Here is a 20,456-nt window from a genome sequence, read left to right as displayed (position 1 = left end):
ATCATCTGAGTAGGTGGTCAGTTTAAATCTTACTCGTAAAAAAAATGATGTACATGCTAAAAAACTGCTTTTCGCGCGTGTTGGACCTTCGTCTCTTAAGTTTCCATAAAACTGTTTTACGCCGATAAAAGCAAGAATTGCGTGCGTTTTATGCCTCAAGCTGATCCCTTCATTTACTCCCGCAAATGGACCGGCGATTCTAGTCTCCTCGGTAGACCTAACATGGGTTAATTTTCATACAATAATACAACACAGCGACAGAACGGGGAAAGACCGGTGGTAAGTTACGTTAGCGCCTACGTTCTTCAACCAACAACATTTTTAAGAGTGAGTGCATCTTCAAAGGCGATGGGAAACAAACCAACAGTAACGACGAGGACGACCGATTTCAGAAATTGGGCGCTTTTCTAAGCATTACCGCTATGCCGGAATGAAGAAAATCGAAAAAAAATTGAACGATCGTAACAGTGATTTACAAGTTTTCCTTTATTTGTTGTCTTTTTCCCATGCCAATTGGAAAACTGGTTCAAGGTAACAGAGAGCCAAACCGATGAAGTGATGATTATGTGATGCCAATGAATGCGGAGGTGGGATGATCGAAAAAAATAAAATGAGTGGCGCACGAGTAACTAAAACAAACTGAAATATGGTAACAAACATGTTGGAAACATATCGTTTTCCTCCATCCTCTCCCCCCTTCTATACCCGCACACTAACTCTAAATAGCTGCACTGGAATGTGGGTGGAACAAATGTAATTACAACAACGCTACAACGTGGCGCTAATCATCGCCGATGTACGATGAGGAAGGGTGGGGGTGAGTATGTGTGTGTGTGTGTATGATGCCAAATTTATTACTACCAACAACGATGCATTTTCGAATGAGGGGTGTGTTGTGCGGAGGAATGTGCAAAATGTATGCGATGACTGTGTAATGTGGGGATGATCCTTATGCTGTGAAATAACGATAATGAGCGGTCGAACGATGATGGTTATGATAATGACGACTACTGAGAGTGAAGCGCGATGTGATAGGGTGATGAAGATGATGATACTTCTTTATTACAGACCATACATACTCGGACATGGTATCCATCGGATGATGATTCTAAGACTAGATTGGTTAATATGTGTTTGCTTTACATCCCGAAACAAAACATTACGTGGTATAAAATTTCCCTCTGGCTTGCGCCACCTTCCCTACTCAAGTCTTATGATCGTGTGTTTTTGTGTATGTTTATATGGTTTTTTGTTTGTTTCTCTCCCTTCAGCTCGTTCCCTCGCTTTCTTCGTTTAATTTTAGGTTTCGTTTGCGAAAAAGAAAACCCTAACAAAAATAGATATTATAAACGACTGCCGATAAAATGTCACTACTTAAACTGTTTCACCATATATGTTAACCGCCACCGAATCGGTCCTGCACTAATCTTGTTCAATTTCGTAACGATTGTTGCTTCAATTGAGTGATTTACTTTGGTTTGCTTTAATTACTTTTTTTTGTTATTTAACAGTAACGCACACGGGATTTCTAGCTTTCGTAAAAAAGACGCAAACGAACAAATGGCCCCTCCACCGCTCTCGTCCCGTTAAATGTTCCCGCCCTTTTTGCTGGCGGAATTTTACGCGGGAAGGGTGGAACGGTTCAAATTGCATCCGTGCAATAATATTCATTACCCATAATAATTGTTTTAATAATAATATCAATAGTAGTTATAATAATAATATTCATAATATCGTTCATCCAAAAAACGAGAAAATTGTTATGATTGTGATTATGTTTTGTTATTTTCCGTTTAACGTGTTGCTCTACTCCCTTCCGTTCTACTGGTCCTACTCCTTGTTACAACCCCCAACATGCTGCCTCTCTAAGTGCTTTCGGTTGCAGAAATTTGGCATTGGTTTTTTTTGGTTTCTTTACTTTAATTATTTCAACATTAGGGATTCTTTTTTCTTGTGCAAATACTCCTTCCCGTCGTCCCCATTCTTCTCCAGCGTTGTGTTTTTTTGCAGGAGAGTGTCGAGAAAAGCGCCTCCCGGTAACGATAGTGTACGTTCGATATATTTATAGGTGTTTGATCCCCGCTTACGGACGAAATAGAATGTTTTTTTTTTAGCACAAATATGTAGCGCCAGTTGACATGAGTTCACATCTGTTTATGCTCTGGTGGCCCAATTGATTATTTATTTTCTTTTTTCTTTTTTTCGTTTTTTTTTTTGCTATGTTGGGCCAGGGCCAGAGCGCGTTCCCTTCTTTGCCATCACTACTGTGAAGTCAGCAAACACTAAAGCCTATCATTCCGGGGCTCCGAATTTCTTACCCCTCTCTCCTTCAGGGCTCACATTATCGCATTACGCCGTAAGTAACGCCACTTGGAACGACTTTTAAAATAAGATCTGCCAAAGAGCGGAAAAAAGCACACACGCACACGTCGCACTACTACCGCAAACAAACATTCTACACACCCTTATCGGCCCTCTTGCTACGTCGAACCGTTTATAGAAACATATTCGTAAGAAAAACCCCGCTCTTATCTTCACACTCCGGGATCCGTAGCAACCCCCCCACCGGGCAGCTTGTGGCCATCATATGTGCGTTGATTTGCGTTGTTTTTTCGTTTATGCGCTTGTCGTGTGTGCACCAGTGTGTACTTTTAGCCATCATCTGTTTCGTCATCCTCTTAAACTCCTCCTGCACAAGCCCTGTGTCCCTGTAGTAGAACGTTTCCCGCACCTTCCACAATTGGCGTCCTTTTATTAACGGCATCGATAGAAAATAAATATACACATATGTGTGCCTGTGTGATGTTGCAAAAGTGTGCATACGTGTGTGGTTTCCCTTGATGCGTTTGGTGTGTTTTTATCCACATTGTTGTATATATTTCCAAAATATGACATCCTGGAATCACCGGTACATCCTCCTCCTCTATCGGCCCGGTGCGTGTTTGTGTTTGGATACCTTCACGCACAGTTTTCATAATACAAGAACTGCATGGTCGCCCCCATAATTTCCCATTCCTTGCACACATTACACATCCTGCTAACGAGCCTGCCTCGCAAAATAAGTAAGTTCCCACCCGTACACCCTAATTGCTAAATGCTTCAAACAGTACAAAGAATGACAGTCTTATTAGTAGAGTATTTGCATCCCTTCGTTAATGTGTGTTTTTATTCCCTTTTAATGTCTTTTAATGTACGCTAGTAGAATGATTATTTCACCACCAACCGGGTGGCAACCGGCCGGAGCAACAGCACCGAAGGCTGGTACACTCCGGCCGTTTTCTTTCACCTATTTTCCCTTCCCTCACTTTAAATAGCTATAAGAGTGTGTCTCTAAGAGATGATGGAATAATTTAGTCTAATACCTCCAAGGGCGAGCGCGTTCAAAAAAGCGTAATAAAACAAATCGTTATAAATATACAGACAAGAGCAAGCACAGCACAGTACAATAGTATAGTATTTATATATAGTATAAATATGACCGTAAAGAATTGTGTATAATACCTATTCGATAATGCTTCCGGAACAGCACCTTTCCAGTGGCATTTCCGTTGGTTGCAAGCAATGATACTAAATAGATGCAGCTGTGTGCTTTCCTGCTCCCGGAGAGGACTACGGGTAGCCGTTAGGCAAACGATGTTGCAACAACGCTATCTTTTCCGGTTACGAACGTACGATACATGGGTTAATGAAGCATTTAATGTGGACGAATAACCATCACATCGGTAGATTTTTTTTAACATGCATTAGTTTGTTAAAAATAGTATGAATAAAAGAGATAATACTGCATGCAAAAATATTAGTGCGAGAAAACAATAAATTTATCGTAGAGCGAATTCGTTGGTGCCGTATCGATCTTTGAACTTTAAAAAAATATGCCTGAACATTGTAGTTAGATTATAGGGTGTCATTTGAAATCGATGTTTTAGTTTTTGAGAATGAGAAGTTAGTCGTTTTGTTAGGGAAATGAGTAGCTAGTTAGTGTTGAGAAAAGATTAAATAAAGAAGAGTGAAAAACACATAACGATAGTGTACTTTTAACACATCCTTACGTGGAAATGATAAGCAAAGGAAAAGAGAAAGAAAAATAAACAAAACAAACATTGAAATTTCACTAAACAACACTTTTATTTACTTTTTAAATTACCGTATAAATCGTCAAAAAAGGTATTCTTAAAAAAATAATAATAATTACGAATATAACTTCCTAACAGTAGCTTTTCTTCCATTCGCTGTGTATGTATACGAACGACATTGCGAGATGCGAGTAGTCAACGAAACAACGAAACGAGTTCGAAGTGATCCTGTATAGTGTTTTTGTTTCCATTTCTGATGCGTTTCTTTTTCTTCTCTCGGGATTTATGTTTTTGTCTTTGAGAAACGCATTTATAATTCGCACTCAGATACTATTGGCTATCTATTGCTCGGCTAGCATCCTTTTCAGTCATTTGCACTTGGGGGCACGTGCGCGCTAAGTGACTCGGTTTGTGAATGTGAATTGTCTGTAGCAGTGTTTGTATGATTTGCGTTTGCGATTTTTTTTTATCAAAAGAAAATCTGAAATGCATCTGCACATCGTTTGCGGTGCGGTGCGGAGATGTAAAGTTTCCTAGAGCGCACGATCCTGCACACTATATAAGCAAACTCGTCAAACTCAAAAACTTAAGCATAATAATTTAACAACACAAAGATCAACATAACCAACAAACTTCCGTTATACAATTCCTACGTACAAATATCTTATAAAAGAGAAAGGATACGATTCTTTCATCGATACATTCCGTTTTTAAATGCAATAAGTAGACGTCTGGTTCGCTAAAACATAATACAGTTGAAATGCTAGACAAATAAAACTAACACAAATACTCTACCGGAGGATATGTAAGACCATGAAAATTACAGAGAAAAAAACAAACATGAAAACAGCACTTGCCCGCAGCGTAGCGAGAGGTTCCTTACAATGTATATCATTATTTTTCCGATAAAATATAGGTCTGGGAAGTGGCTGTGGCGTATCTTACACTAATAACTAGATGTGTAATGTGTATAAAAAATACTGAATTAAGCACACGAAAAGATAAAAAAAAATATGTATATATAACGTAACAAACGAACATTCGACAAGCGTATGTGGTTCTTTTTCTTCAATCCTACACAAAAACAACAGGTCAAAAAATGTAATACAAGAGAAGTACCGTAAACTGACAATATTTTGAAGACAAAACGAGGAGAAAAAATCGTACATTAATACTGCATAGTATCTGAATAGGAGTGGTCGAATTAAATATGATCTTATCTGACGTAGAATTACGATATACTATACGAATACAATTTCGCTTGAGCTACTCGTTTTCGTTTTATTTGGTGGTACACCAAACAAAACCGTACACAACGGTTTGTCGTTTAGAGCTGTGATAGTTTTTAGGTTAAAAAAAACACCCCTTTGCTAGCATTACTCTGGTTGCAGAGCAGAGGTGCTGTGTGCAGACCGTTAATGTGAAACATTTGTTTCTTGATTCCGAGCTTTGAGAGAATTCTTGATACACTTTGTTGTACTCAAACCGTAACAAAGGGGGGGCAGCCAGAGAGCACACCGAATGTACTGATACACGTGCAAGTGATTAAGTTACAAAAAAGAGAGCAAACATTATAAATAATAGACTTAGAATGGGATAAAACAATGCACTTAAGTTCAAAATAAAAGCTAAACATTAATTTAAAAAAAAACTACCGATGTTATAAATCCACGCTTCATAACGTGCATTTATCTACTTCGTTCCGTTTTGCATAACATATTCTGGATGACTTATCCAGAACTGTTTTTTCACAACGCAGTTGTTTTTTAAGATTGTTTTTGAGATACCCTCCTCTTCCATCGTATGTGTCATTATCTTTAATGCAAACGTCGCTTCCCGGTGCAAGCGAGGAAAAGATAACAGCGAGGGAAAACTATGCTGTGCACACATTCACACACACACAATTTCCCTCTTAGTAACGGTACGTGGGTGTGTTAAGAAGACGCCGATCCCGAGTGACGAATAATGGTTCTTTTGTATGTTTTTTGTTTTTGTTTTTAAAGAGGAAAAACCGATTTAACAATTTACCTAAACATTTCATTTTAAATATATCTACTAACGTCGTAAGTTACGAGTTCAATGTTGATCCACCGTTTTCAGCTAGTTTGTTCTAGTTTTGTTTCGCAAGCAATCAATTCGTTTAAGTTCATTTCCAATCGAGCCTCGACCGCTTGGAGGGGTGAGGGAGGATGAAGTTCAATTTCTTAGTGTATATCCGCGTTTTCTGCCAGATGAAAGTTTTGGCTTTTGTTTTGTTCAAACCACGTTCAATTAATTTAATCAAAACAAAAATAAAACATACCAGTTGAAAGTTCGAAGTTTGCATTTCGTTTACGCCCGTATGTTTCAGGTTATCTTCCCTTTCTTATAAGCCAACCAAACAGGGCGATGATCGTATAAAACATGTTTTCAAAAGTTGCTGTTGGAGATTTCGTTGTTTTTTCTTCAAGCGCAACTATGAAAAGCTAGAACAAATACAAATTAGCACATCCAACAAATAAAAAAAAACATAGTATACTTAATAGTGGTTAAGTTCAACTTTGCTGGAATAATTCCTAGAAGTAATTTTGGTCAATTTTTATCTTTGTTTAAGTCTCTTGATGTTAGAATGAAAGGAAGAAGCTCCTATCTGTATAGAAGCGGCCCGCTTTAAGTTGATGTTTGCTTTTGGGACACCCCACTTTACATTTCGCTCCGGAACACGATAAGACGAAAACTATCTTCTAATTGCTACTCCGCCAGTAACGATATTCAATTGTGTAATCAATTATTTGTCATAGCTTTTGCATCTTGATCGCAATTGTAAAGTTGCTTCTCTTTTTTCTTCTTTATCTTCTAACGAAATGAAACGGGAAATGACGAAGATTTCGCTTTCGCTATTTCTTCCTCCTTACAGACTCGGAAGAATAATTACAACACTAAGTGGATTCATCTGCCACGTACGATTGCTTTACTTCTACCTGTCACCCTCGACCGGAGGGGAGGTTGGGTTGGCTTCCCCACCGCAAAAGAGGGTGATAGAGAAGAAAAAAAAACCAACATAGACACCGTGAGTTTTAAAGGTTAAAAATAAACACATTTATCGAGGAACACGTCAAACTAGAGAGACTATATATATTAATATAATACGATATAAGCAAGGACTAAAAAACATTTCAACAATAGTCTTCTGCGCGGGGCAATTCAGTCAAATTGAAATAAGCTTACGTGCGGGGGGCTAAAGTTAAAGCCTACATACCCACGCAGACCCGCATGGTCACACATACACACATACACACATACACACTTTCGCTGCTCTTCAATCGAACTTGTGCTCTGGACCACCAGGTTTCAGCTCAGTCTATCGTTTACCGGTGTCTATCTTCTACAACAGGTCGCTTTTCTTCGAGCAACTTATCCTAGGCTGCTTTCTGTTTGAACTGATTTGTGTGTATGTGGGCGTGTGGGGGAGTGTTTGTGGGGGGCTGGTGGGTGGATGGGTAAGTGTTCTGAGCCTATACACAGGGGTGTGGTGCAGCGTTGCGCGTTCGATCCTCGCCCTGTATTCGTGCTTCACTGCAAGGAAGCGGTACAACGCGGCGCAACGTTCACTTATTACAGCTTTACAATTTTTTTTTTCGTCAAACCGCCTTCAAACTTTGTGTGTCGCACACAGTCACGGATCGTAACGATAATAATAAAAATAATAATAGTCATTAAAAAAAGAAAACAAACAAAACTTAAAAGTAGTTCGTACTCGTATCGAAAAAGAAAACATTCGCTACGGCATCCTGCATGATGGTGGTGGGGTTTGGGTGGGATCTAATCAACAGGAAAAACAAACATCTTACTTGCCGGATCCTACGCAAGACCCTTACGTGACCCTCCTCTTCCTCTCTTCACTGTCGGGTGTGGTGTACGTGTGTGTTTAGGGGGTCTGTGTGAGCCCAGCACATCCACAACAGCACCTGAATCTAGCGTCATCCTGCACATAAAGGACGATGGGTCCCAATGCTGCACCACTTTCTGCTGCTTCCGCTGATGTTGATGCGTGTCTCTGCGTGGCAGCAAAAATCGGGCGTGACTTTGGGAGCCTTCTGGAGGATCGTCCCATCTTCCCTCGTGCCTCTGCATCGGGCCCGTTTGATGGCCGTCGTGTGCCGTGTCCTTCTCCTCCTACTCCGTGGTTGTAGCAGCAGCACAGCTGGCACACAAAGTTTGTGCTAAATTCGATATGTCAACAACAATCTTTTCGCTAATAGGAAGCACACGTGCACGCATTCACGATCGGTCACCGTTTAATCAGGACGCGATCGTCGTCTCTGCGTTCGTGCACGTTTCTACCAGTCACATACTTTACACACTGTTCTTCTTATGCTCGAGAATAAGAACCTTAAATGTAATGTCACTAAAACAATCTTTTCGTTTACGGGGTTGACTGTTTGTTTTTTTTCGATTTGTTTTGGAGATCTGAAAATGTTAACAAACGAAAACGAAAAACCGAATTAATTAATTGTATTTCAGCTTAAGCAATGCATTGCCTCCTAGCTAGCCTTTTACCAACCAACTCAAAATATCTCGAGGAAAGCTAAATTACAACTTCGTTTGACTATGGAAATTTCTGAACTAATCTTAGTCTCATCAGAGGGAAGTAAATCTTCTTTTTTAAACATATTCTTGTGAGTGCAATATTGATAGTAAATCATCAGCAACTTTCATCAACAGTGATGACATGGACACAAAGAAAATTCAGTAAAGTCTTTTTTAATTTCGTCTACGGCACGCGGGTAATTACTAATACTATAATTGCTGATCGTTCAACGAATAAAAGCATCTAAAATAAAATTCCTTCCTCCTATACTAGCTTTTTGCATTCTCAACTTAACATTAGGGAAAAGACTAGAAGTCGCATTTATTTACCTGTTTGATTCAGTTCAAGTCTGATTGTTCGATGCATATCCTTCTGAGCATTTGCGTGGAACTCCTTACGGTTACGTAAACACACTAGCATGCACACACACATACACACACATACATATATATACACACACACATATGTATATGCACATAGGTCCCATCAAAAATGTTGGTTTGGCTGCGTCGTCCTTGTTTCACTTTCTTGTTCTCTGCACTTCATTCATTCATCCATGTTTGCTTTTTATAAATCTTTCGCCAGAGTGTTTAATCCCTCTGGGAAGTGACACTGCGGTGTACACACTTCACTTCCTCTACGCGGTTTGTGGTCCTCCGGCGCTGCTTTAGTGACTGGGGGGGTTTAGACGTTGTGTGGCACTATCACAAGAAAAAGTCCCGGCGACTCCCCTAGCTCTCGTTCGAAAGATGATTGTATCGGGACGTTGGTTCGGGATATTGAACACCCTGCGCTGCAAGAGACGGCGCGAGCGCTGTACAACTTTTGTGTGCAGCAACCATGCACGGGATTATGTGGAGATGGGGCATACGTATTTACAGTACTATCTTGGGAGGCCACATTGTCGCACGCGCGTTCTACCAACTGGAAGACCACCACCGTCGTTGACGCCGGGGCACACGGGGTTGGGCCGATGCGCTTACAGACCGATCGGAGGAACCTGCACGTATCGGTAGATGTAGAGCCGGTAGTCCTTGCTCGCCAGCACCACACTACCGTCGTCCATGAGCGCCACGTCGAAGCACTGGGCGTGCTTGACCTTGCTCTCGAGCGCGGACACCAGCTGTCCGTCCTGCGTGAAGATGGTCAGGTTGAAGTTGTTGTGATTGTCCGCGATCAGAATCTCACCGCTGGCGTTGATGCCGACGCCGATCGGATAGTTGGTGACGCCCTCGCCGCCGATCTGGCGCAGGAACTGGCCCTCGTAGTTGAACACCTTCACGCAGTGCGCCCGGTTGTCGCTGATGAAGATCTCCTGCTTGTCGTTGACGACGACGCCGTTCGGGAACTCCAGGTGCTTGCTGCAGCCAAACTTCTGCAGCACGTTGCCCGACTGATCGAAGATGATGACGCGCATCACCTTGCACTCGACGACCACGATCCGGCCCTTGCTGTCGACGGTGACGCCGCGCGGATGCTGCAGAATGTTCGCGCCGAACTTGCGCACGAACTGGCCGTACTGGTTGTAGATCTGGATCTGGTGCGTCGGCGACCGCTCGGTCACGATAATGTCGCCGGACGTGCGCACCACCGCCACCCGGTTCGGGTAGAGCAGCTGGCCGTCACGCTTGCCGCACTCGCCGAACTGGAACTTGAAGCGGCCCTCCTTGTCGAAGATCTGTATCCGGTGGTTATTGGTATCCGCGACGATGATGTCGTTTTGGGCGTTCACTGCCACCCCGCTCGGCTCCGTGAACTGACCCTCCATCACGCCGAACTCACCGAACTTGCAGTGGTAGATCATCTTCTGCCGCTTGATCTGGCTCTTCGGCGGGAACATCGTGGTCGACATGAGCTTCGCCGACAGATCGATCATGGCCGCCGCCGTCGACGAGTCCTGCTGTCCGCTGCCACCGCCTCCTCCACCACCACCGCCACCACCGCCTCCGCCGCCACCACCTCCGCCTCCACCGATCGGGTTCAGCGGGATCGTGTACTGGTCGGCGAGGTTGTTGAACAGATCGGTGCCGGTGCCTCCGTTGCTCCACTTCTCGTACGGATTGCCGATCGGTTGCCCAAGCGGGCCCGCGTCTCCGACGAACGGGCCGAGACTATTGGCGCTGTTGAAGCGCTTGGAGATGATGGTGCTGGTCGTATCGAAGGCGCCCCCGAGTCCATTGACCAGGCTGAGGGGCGATGTCGACAGGCCAACGCCGTTGTTACTGTGGCCGTTCACAGCTGAACCAGCGCCGCCGTACGAACGCTGATGTTGTTGCTGCTGCTGGTGTTGCTGGTGGTGCTGTTGCTGCTGCTGATGCTGATGCTGCTGTTGATGCTGCTGGTGCTGTTGTTGGTGCGCGTTCTGTGGCACCTGATGGTGGTCGAGCAGGTGTGGGCCACCGCCGTTCATCAACAGATTCGAACCGCCACCGTTCGAGTGATGGTGATGGTGCAACAGGTTCAAGCTGCCGGTGCTGCTGTTGGACGGACTGGAGCTCCGATTGCCTCCAATCAGCGAACCTCCCCCGCCGTTCGTGGTGGATGTGGGACGTGCGATCGGTGGCTGCTTGGTGGTGGTGCTCGTGAGGTCTGAGTTCGCCCGGATGTAGCCGTACGTGTTGCGCACGCCGATCTGGATCGCCTGATAGTTCGAGACGAACTCGAGCTCGTACGATGCCTGCAGATCGTTGCTGATGGCCGGAAACAGTAGCCGTTTGTTCTCGAGAAACTTGCGCAGCATGTTCAGCTCGGACAGGCCGGCACACTTGGTCAGCCGCTCGACGAACTCGCAGCTCTGCAGCACCTTGTCGACCTGGTCCTGGCTGCGGTTCAGCAGCACCGACTGCGACATCGACTTCGCGTTGTAGAAGCTCTCCAGCTCCTTCTGCAGCTCGGCCTTGCGCTCGTCCACCATCGACCGGTAGAACTGGTGCGTATCGTTGATCTCGTTCTGCGCCTTGTGGTACTGCAGCTGGATGCGCTGGCTGCTGTGCTCGACGTTCTTGATCAGCGAGCGCAGCTCCTGCGCCTTCGCCCGCACCTCCGAGACCGTGTGCAGCAGCGACTCGATCTGCTTCGGCGTGGTATCGCTGTTGTGCTCGCACTCGTGCACACCGCTCGGATGCTCCAGCAGCATGCAGTCCTTGCACACCGGCACGTTGCACGTGCGGCAGAAGAACTTCAGCAGCTCGCTCTGGTGACGCTTGCAGAAGTAGTTCGTCTTGCTGCCAGTGCCACCGTTGCCCCCTAGCAGGCCACCGAGACCGCCGCCACCACCGAGGCCGTTCGAGAGCAGCAACTCGGTGCTGCCAAGCATGGACGTTGGCTGCATCACGTTCGACAGCTGGCTGTTGAGATGGTTCAGCAGGCTGCTGCTTCCGTTGCTACCATTGCTGCTGCTGTTACTGCTGGTGCTACTGGTGCTGCTGCTGCTCCCGCCACACCCACCGTTGCCACTGCCCGGGGCACCAATGCCGCCGCCGCCACCACCTCCAGTGCCGTTCGAGGTCGGCGGTGTTATGACATTGTTCATGATTGACTTCACCAGACTGCAGGCGTCGTCCTTGATGGTCAGATTGAGCGAGCTGAGGCGTGGATGGGACGACTCGAAACCACCACCACCGTTCAGCATCTTTCCGCCGTCGGTGCCGTTCAGGATGCTGCTGGCCAGCAAACCCGGTGGACCCTCCAAGCCCGACCCACCGAGCAGCCCACCGAGCGTGGGCGTTGTTGGGGCGTTGCCGTTCGTGGACATGGAGCCCCCGAGCGGGAGGCCGAGCGAGACGATCGGTCCGAGCGGACCGCCACCACTGCCACCGGTGCCGGCAATCCGGAACACCGAGTGGCCATCGAAGCAGTGCATGAACTGGTGCGCCGTGACGCAGTTGGCGCACAGGAAGTTAACGCAGTCGATGCATTTGGCGACCGCGTCCGACTGCTTGCTCTTGCAGCCGGTGCAGCGCGGGAAGAGCGACTCCGATGAGCCGTTGTTCGACTGGGCCGACTCGATGCTGGACGAGGTCGCGAAGTCGTCGCAGATGGCGGAGTCGCTGGCCGGCGGAGACGAGCCGGACGTGGTGCCGGAGCCGCCGCTCAGCGTGGTCAGGGGCGAGTCGGACAGGTAGTCCGCCGGTTCGCCGAACGAACCGATCGAGTTTGATGCACCCGGCAGTGAGTCTAAGGATGGTGTCGGTGACGAGGCCATCCTACATCGATCATTAGTGTCCTTGTGTAGCCGCGCCTTGCTATCCTTCGTTTGTTTTATCCGATCAATTTGTTTGTTTTCCAATTCACTTGATGCACGCACCTCTCCTTTAACAATGACACTGTCACTTTCTCACGCTTCGAAATCAACAACTGCTAAAATTGACGTTTTTAGCGCTTCACACACAATCGCAAACCATTGACGGAGGAGCGAAATTCACACATCGAAAGAACGCGCGTTCTTCCACAAACCAATAGAGCAGAAAGCACACGCACGCACGAACGCACGTACGCACTCTACACGACCGCTGGTCGCCTTGACGACGACCGACAACGTCCGTGTGTGGGTTTTTTTTTTATTTTTGGAACTCTCCGTTGTGTTTGGATGATGATGCGTGTGGGGTGCTACTGCTTCCTATTCTTTCGTTGCTGCTTTATTTTTTCCCCCTTTTCCTTCGTGTATATACGCTTGGATTCCGGCTGCGTCACGTCTGCCTTGCGGATGCACTTCTTCTCCCTTCTTCTTCGTCGTCGTTGTTGTCGCGCGGGCGTGAACTAGTATTTCCGGTTGTATCACAATTTTCTTGCACTCTTGCACGAGTTTCGTTCTACACTATTCACACACCAGGCAACGTGGATTCGACTTAAGCGTTGCGTTAAGTGTTTGTTTTCCGTATTTCTTTTTATTTTTTAATTCTTGTCACTTTGTTTTCACGGAAACAAATCCGTCAATCTAATTGAGAGTCGCAAATATAGAATGGTTAATAATAAGGTTTCGAAACAACCTACGGTGGGGTTGACATTGTAGAATTACAGAAAATGGAGACAAATCACGATATTCTCGCTTTTTAAAGAGATTAAAATATTTCAAAATAATCCCGATACACTATTCAAACACAAAACCTTGTAAAGGTCGTATGTTTGATGCTGTACAGAGTCCAAGTGTGTTGGATTTTATATTTTAAAGAAGAAATCAATACTAAATCCGGGAATTGAACACAAGTTCAACGGGTTCAGCAAGGATATCGTAGGAAACATCACACTGCTGTGCATCCTGCAAAATAATAGTCACAAACACCACAGTAGACACACACACTCACACATGAGTGTATTGTAAAAACCAGTCACGAACACACAGCATCAATAAATTTACTGCTTGAGGTTCGAAACGGCGGTCAAGAAAGTTATTTTCCCTCGGCTTCTTGAGACCTTCTTGTTGCATATCCAGGCAGAGACGTTCGACGACCGTCACTCATCTTGGCACCTTCCTTCTCTCACTCTCATCACACAGGTATGCTTTGTAAGTTCAGTCAGAACCCGAATGTCCTTACTAGCTAACCAGAACCAACTAGATTTGTTGCTGGCCGTGCGGTTGGAGAACAGCTTCGGGGGGTTAGGCAAATTGATTTAAAACACCGCCTGAGTCGATACAAGAAGCAGACCAACATCATTTATCCAGATTGGGCGAGGAATTTTATCTGTGTTTTATCCTACGCTCGTATGTGTGTTGAATTTCACAAAGGTATCGCTCACAACACATCACTCTTTACTCCCCTCGGCAGCGGCCGTTTTTTCTACTGCTTCCTGTTGCGCTCTCATTCAAGGATACACAGCAGGACAAAAGCTGGCGTTTCTACGTGGGCACAGTGTGTACGTGTGTATGTGATGAACCAAGTATCCTTCACACAAGGTAAAACGTCCTGTTTTTTTTGCACTTTTTGTCCCTTTGTTTCACGGCGTGGATGGCGTAGCGAAACCCTGGATAGCTCGTTGAACTTGTGGCCGATATGGTTTTTTCACAGTTGAAAAAAAAACTAACAATTGCAGTACCATATGGTTTAATGATTATCTGCCGACGCAGCACATAGTGCATGGGTAGTGTGGTGGTGTTTCAGAAGAGCTGCAGAAAAAAACATTTACTTTGGCGTTTTTTTTCGTCACTTTTAACTGTCCATTTTTATGTCGAGGATGAGGAAGTTCTCCACCAAGAAGTCTAAACTAACAAACAGTTCCACGATATCACACTATCATCATGCAATGGGTGCAAACTTCCAATGCGAACCCATCCGATTTGTACGCACTACGCTGGTTTATTTTGCACACATCAAGTCACCGTTGCAAAATTTCATCCGAACAGCACGTTACACGTCCCAGTCCCTGGGTTTTTACACATTCTACGGGTTTACCACCAATCGTCCATTTCCGAGAATGGAGTAGTATATAGTAGTAGCTTTCATGCGGTTCTGCTTTCTTCGCACACAGAAAGAAATTTCATCGTTCACCGTTCGAAAAAAAAAAAAATGGTTGTTCGCGAGTTGGTTCTGGCTCGCTACACACACCCCTTTGGCGAATGGCCCGGAAGCCGGAACGCCCAATGTGACGCGCAAACACACCGTCCGAAACTCTAACCGGAACCCTGGAGCACCGGGGATGTCGAAAACTGCATCTCCCCGGCCCACTACTACTGACTGGAATGGCCGAAAACGAAAACGGCATTCAATAATGCGTGACTCGCATCGCCTCCGAGACTCGACGGGAAACGCGGTTGTCCACCGCCCTGTGTGTTCGCTTCCTGTTCGCTTCCTACGCGCGGAGGCAACGAAAGACACCCGGCAGGGCAGGGGAGAGGGAATGTGTGTTCTGCTTGCTTCCTTGTGAACCGAACGCGAAGCAATCCAGCAGAGACGTAGCGCGCTAAAAAACTCACTCTTGCCGCCGTCAGTTCTGCAGTACGACTGACCGTAGCGATCCAAGCGAAAAGCGAAAAACCCCACACACAAGGTGTGAAGCTCCAGCAGCGGCGCCCTTGCACGCACACAAAGCCCGCGTTCGTTCTCAGAGAGAGAGTGCGAGACAGAGAAAGGGAGCGAAAGAAACGCGCGCCGCAGCGTTTGGTTATACATGCGGGTCGAGTTCGCGGCTGCCATCTGCCAGATGTGCGTGTTCCCGTGCGCGCTAGTGTGCGTTGGGATCGACGGTGCTGCTGCGCAAGCTTTGTTCAGGCGTCCGAACAAATAGCCGTCAACATCGTGGGGGCACCCTCGCATCTTCCACGCGTGGAAGGTTTTCCCTGTGGACAGAAAGTTCTGAAGTTCTATTTCCCTATCCCATCCCTGCCACCACCACGCGCCCCTAGCAAGGACCGACATTCCAAGCCGGTTCCGTAAACGAGGCCGCAGCTGTGTTTGTTAGCGCCATCGCCCGTCACTGCGCATCTTTTTTTCTCTTTCTCTCCTCTCTCTGCCTTGCTCTTTCTGCTCGTTGTTTGTTTATCGCTTGTGTGCTTAAAGCAAGAATGAAAAGCAGAGGTACACACACGCACACCAAGCAACGCTCCATACTGCGGCGGGGTAACGAACGCGCGTCTGTTCTTATTGGATCTCTCGCTTACTCCTCCGCTGGCATCCTCACCGCTCGCGCTCTTTCATCCGCTCCAACAAAAAAAGCGGAGAGCGTGCGGTATAGAACGAGAATCGAAACCAACACACATAAATGTATCGTGTCAACGGCACACACACACAACCATTCGCATGCGCCATGCAGGGTTCAAAAACATTTCCGCTTAACGAAGACGCGCGGCGGTGTTAAACAAAGAATTTCCCAAATAAAACACTCCTCGTCCCCAGACTGGCTTGCAACACACCTCCACCAGTTATGGTGCGCGCCCCCTGCGCCCCCTTCCCGTACTCGAAACCCATCCCCTCGGGGGTTTGCGGCAACGAAACACAACCAAAACAAAAAGAAACACAAGAAAACATGTCCAAGGCAACGCGCGATGAATGGCGTGTGTAGCAACAAAAGAAAGAAAAAAATAAACACACATTGGGGTTGGACTTTTATCTCTATTGCTCAATTGGGGGTACCGCGCACAAATTGTGCAATTTTACCAACAAAATCATAGACAAACATAAAGGGAAGAAATGCCGGATTCGAACAACGTTTGCAAAATTCGTACCCGGGGATCTTCCGAAGCGAATATCCTTTTTCGCTCGTTTTTCCTCTTGCGCCTTCCAGAAAAAAAAACACCCTCACGACTTGCGGGACTGTCTGCCGTTCGACCGTTACCTTGAAGACGCTGCCATTCATAGCCCCTTCCGGGAAACGATTTTCAATTATTTTTCCTCCGTCCGACTCCATTTCGTCGCCAACTCCACCCAATCGTGCACCGCGCCCGGCTGCGCCAAAACGAAATGGCGGCGCCCGGCGAAGGACACTCTCTCCACCTGAGTCCTGAAAGCGCACCGTCAAATCAAGGACCTCCAGGAGTCGACCGTTTTGATGTACACGGCGGGGAGGTAGCTGAAGGAAAAAAAGCCGGCAAAAACGAACACATACGTTCGCACATTCGCTTACCACATACACACACACACACAAATCATGGCGGCGCGCATAGCAACCGGCAGCAACATGATGTCGCTCGGTCAACTATGACTGGGGGAGTTGCTCGGAGTTGGCTTTGGTACGAATATCCTTTTTTCCGTTGGGCTTATGCCGCTCCACTAGACTGTGCTTAACTGTGCTCCTTTTGCCTGCTTTCTCCGTAGCTATCTATACTTTCTCGTCCTTTTCTGTATTTCCATTTCATTCGTGCCAAAGCTTTGAATTGACTCTATTTGGGAATACATTATTCATTTGAATGGATTACGCTTCCATTCTCCCCCCGGGCTTATGCTTCCTTTCCTTGAAGGACTCGGTGGAAACCGCCAACACCGGGCGGTGGAAAACCCAGCAAAAGCGTACCCCAACCAGGCGCACCAGCAGGCGTCATCATACACACACTTTTTTGCTTTCATCCCCTTCAATATTTGCTCGAGACGGAATAAGGGAAAAAAAACCTCGAACATTGTGGCACTGGCTGCGTACCTCCTCGACGAATGTGCACCCCTCGCTCGCAGGGGGAAATTGTGTGTGATGGAGTGATTTGACTACCCCATGTTTGTGTGAGTGTCCGAATATGCTGCTGCTGATGGGGAGGATAAAGAATGCCCAAACTACCCTTAACCGAGCGGTTTGGGTTACCGTTACCGAAACCGAACCCGAGCAACGCACGCACACACAAACACACACACACACATACACTCGTCTCGGCCAGGATCACCGGCATCGCATCCATGCCTTTGCCGGGTTTCATAGCGAGCGCCCCCTCGAGATATGCCGGCAGACGACAGCAGCATATGTCCCGGGATCGTTTCAACCCTTTTCCTTTTGCGAACCGACCACGACGAACTGTCAAACGAAGCCATCGCGCAAAAACACATGCCATGAATTGACTATGGCTGTAGCACACACCCAAATCGAACCAAGTGTCGCCCGAAACGTTCAAAAATACACCCATCTCGATAGCCTATCAGGATGCTAGAAAACATTTCCAAAACACTTCCGGAGCATTTACCAGAGACCTGAGGTTAGCACAAGAGTTCTGGGAAGTGTAAGGTATATGGCGGACATATGCACCTCTAAATGTAACAACTACCCCAAAACACTGACTGGCCCGGGTGTACGGTGCTGAGCAGGACTTACGAAAATGAAGAAAATTTGAGGTAGGCACCAAGTTCCTGAAATTACCGAGTGATTCACGCTTATGCTACCTCCTTACGATGTAGCCCTTGCATGGATAATAGTACTTGTATACTTTCATACAAACTGAACTCTGGTGTTTTGATACAAACTAAACTAAATTTTGGTGATTACTTATCCTAATTCCAATGCATCTTCCAGAAGGAACGAAAGTAAAGGACCGTCGTACCGAACCTGTTAGCATAAAAGGTATATCCGCAATTCTATGATCTGATATTTTTGTTGTCCCTCCAAAATTGTTTCTTGCGAAATGGCAATAAGACTTACAATTAGTTCAATTCATTAAATCAAGTTTTTCTAGATATGATTGTGTTTTTGCTTTTCAGAATAGACACAATAGAGCAAACCACATACAATTAATGAGTTTCGATTTCCATGAGCATTTTGTGAAAAATATCTCCAAAGAATAAGGAATTAATGACGGTAATTTGTAAGACAAAAAGTAAAGCGAAGAGTAAAGCTACAATTTTACTTCTCATTCGCCATGTTGAAGGATTTTCCTACTGTATCCGATAGGTTAGAATGATGATCAAATATCAAAAGTCTAGAGACGACAGATACACCATGTCGACGGTGTCAGGTTGGGAAATAATTGCTTCAGATTACATTCAACAAGAGAGGCTGGAGAATTTCAATTAAATTCTCGAACCGTTCACAATTCGTTACGTAGTTGAGAGTTATTTTTGGAACTAAGAGATCCATCTTGCCTATCTAATACAAGACTAACTGATGACGTATGATGACGGGAAATGAAGGAGCATGTGACCTGATGTTTCTAATACGATTTACAGATCCCAACATTGTGAAGATTTTGAGCCTTCTAGAAGCGTATTTGATTTAAATTAGAGCTTTTCTATAAATATTTCTAAGAAATGAAAGAGTAAGAACGTGACATGATGTAACATGGTTACGCCAGCGCAATCAGAATATCCGGAATCCTTGCGAATATGCTCTAGTTAAATTGATGACACATCCTGCGATGTTGATGAGTTTCTAGGAAATATTTACGACACACTTGTCCAATCGTTGAACATTTGGTTGCTGCTCGCTTCTTCTAGGGGCCAAATAATAAATTTATTTCCCCAAATTGCGTGTTCGAAAATGGATACATATCTCTCACCACATCGACAAGAGTAGGCATTCGAAAACCAGCTCATAACGGCAATACCAACTGCTGCTGCTCGCACACGCAGTTGGATGGACTCGCCCCGAACCCTAAGCCACCACCGATTCCACCGGTTCCGCGCCATCAAGTTCCTCGAACAAACGGCAGCAGGCCCCGAGATCCTGTTCATGAATCCTTGAGCGCAGCATCTGTCGATGCCATCATCTCGGGCACGTGTGGTCGTCGGCATTATTGGGCACCCGGTCTGGTGAGCGCGTGCGGCCCCGAGAGCACACGCGTGTGAGTGGTAGTGGTGGTGGTGGTGGTGTGGAAACGGCCGATCGGAATGGTATCATTAAAAGCGGCTCGTGTCTCGCGCCGTTCGTCGACAGGCAAGCTGCTTACGGGAAGCTGCTGTCGATATAATTTCAGCTGCTGCTGCTGCTGCTGATGTCGCATTATGGAGGCAGCATCTTTCATTTGGAAGTGAGGAATTGGGCACTCTCGCCTCGTACCGCGGCATTGTGGGTATATAGCCCCTTTTCCTCGGCAGCCATATTTTTCTTCCAAAAGCCAGCGAAATTCAATCGTATCTGGTAAACAAACGGTAAGTGGGAGCGAAAGGGCCGGGGGGAGTAGTGGAAGAGAAAAACAAAATGTACGGCCGGATTGAAAGTGAATCGAACGCCCATGGAATAGCCTTCCCCCATCGTCGCGGTCGGTGTGGAGCATCAAAAAACATGGAAACATCTGTTATGCGACACGTACCGGCGTACCGACAAAAAAAAAATAAAGTAAAAATAAAACCAAGATACTGGCGAGTCCCTTGCCGGCAACAGGAGTTTTCTTGCTACGTTGGGGAGAGCACGGAGACCCACGCACACAAACCCGACGCCCATTAATGGTGCAATGTGGTCGTCGTCGTTCC

At 46.1% G+C, this 20,456-nt stretch overlaps 2 protein-coding genes across 2 annotated transcripts in view; both read right to left on the bottom strand.

The window, feature by feature from the left end:
* The window catches only part of LOC131293540 (protein disks lost), a 101,682-nt gene that overhangs the window by 46,146 nt on the left and 35,080 nt on the right, over nt 1-20,456 (bottom strand). The window contains exon 2 of the mRNA XM_058321616.1: nt 19,190-19,198. Within this exon, the coding sequence (XP_058177599.1) occupies nt 19,190-19,198 (9 nt within the window). The remainder of the gene's footprint in view (nt 1-19,189; nt 19,199-20,456) is intronic.
* Nucleotides 9,614-15,484, bottom strand: LOC131289813 (brain tumor protein). Its single transcript, XM_058319149.1, has 3 exons — nt 15,186-15,484; nt 11,015-13,579; nt 9,614-10,960 (listed from the first exon to the last, which is right to left on the bottom strand). Exons 2-3 carry the CDS (start codon nt 12,845-12,847, stop codon nt 9,623-9,625), a joined length of 3,171 nt encoding a protein of 1,056 aa, XP_058175132.1. The 5' UTR covers nt 12,848-13,579; nt 15,186-15,484; the 3' UTR covers nt 9,614-9,622.

The sequence above is a fragment of the Anopheles ziemanni genome, chromosome 2 (genome assembly GCF_943734765.1).
Source record: "Anopheles ziemanni chromosome 2, idAnoZiCoDA_A2_x.2, whole genome shotgun sequence".
NCBI classification, from domain to species: domain Eukaryota; kingdom Metazoa; phylum Arthropoda; class Insecta; order Diptera; family Culicidae; genus Anopheles; species Anopheles ziemanni.
The sequence above is the reverse complement of the archived record's forward strand: the minus strand, read 5'-3'. Positions and strand labels throughout refer to the sequence as shown.

What these genes read in the sequence shown, in the direction of transcription:
- LOC131289813 (XM_058319149.1), bottom strand. Translation starts at nt 12,847, where the DNA reads ATGGCCTCGTCACCGACACCATCCTTAGACTCACTGCCGGGTGCATCA. An exon ending in ACCTGCTCGACCACCATCAG is followed by an intron (nt 10,961 to 11,014) that starts GTGCCACAGAAC and finishes CAGCAGCATCAG; the next exon opens with CATCAGCAGCAGCAACAGCA.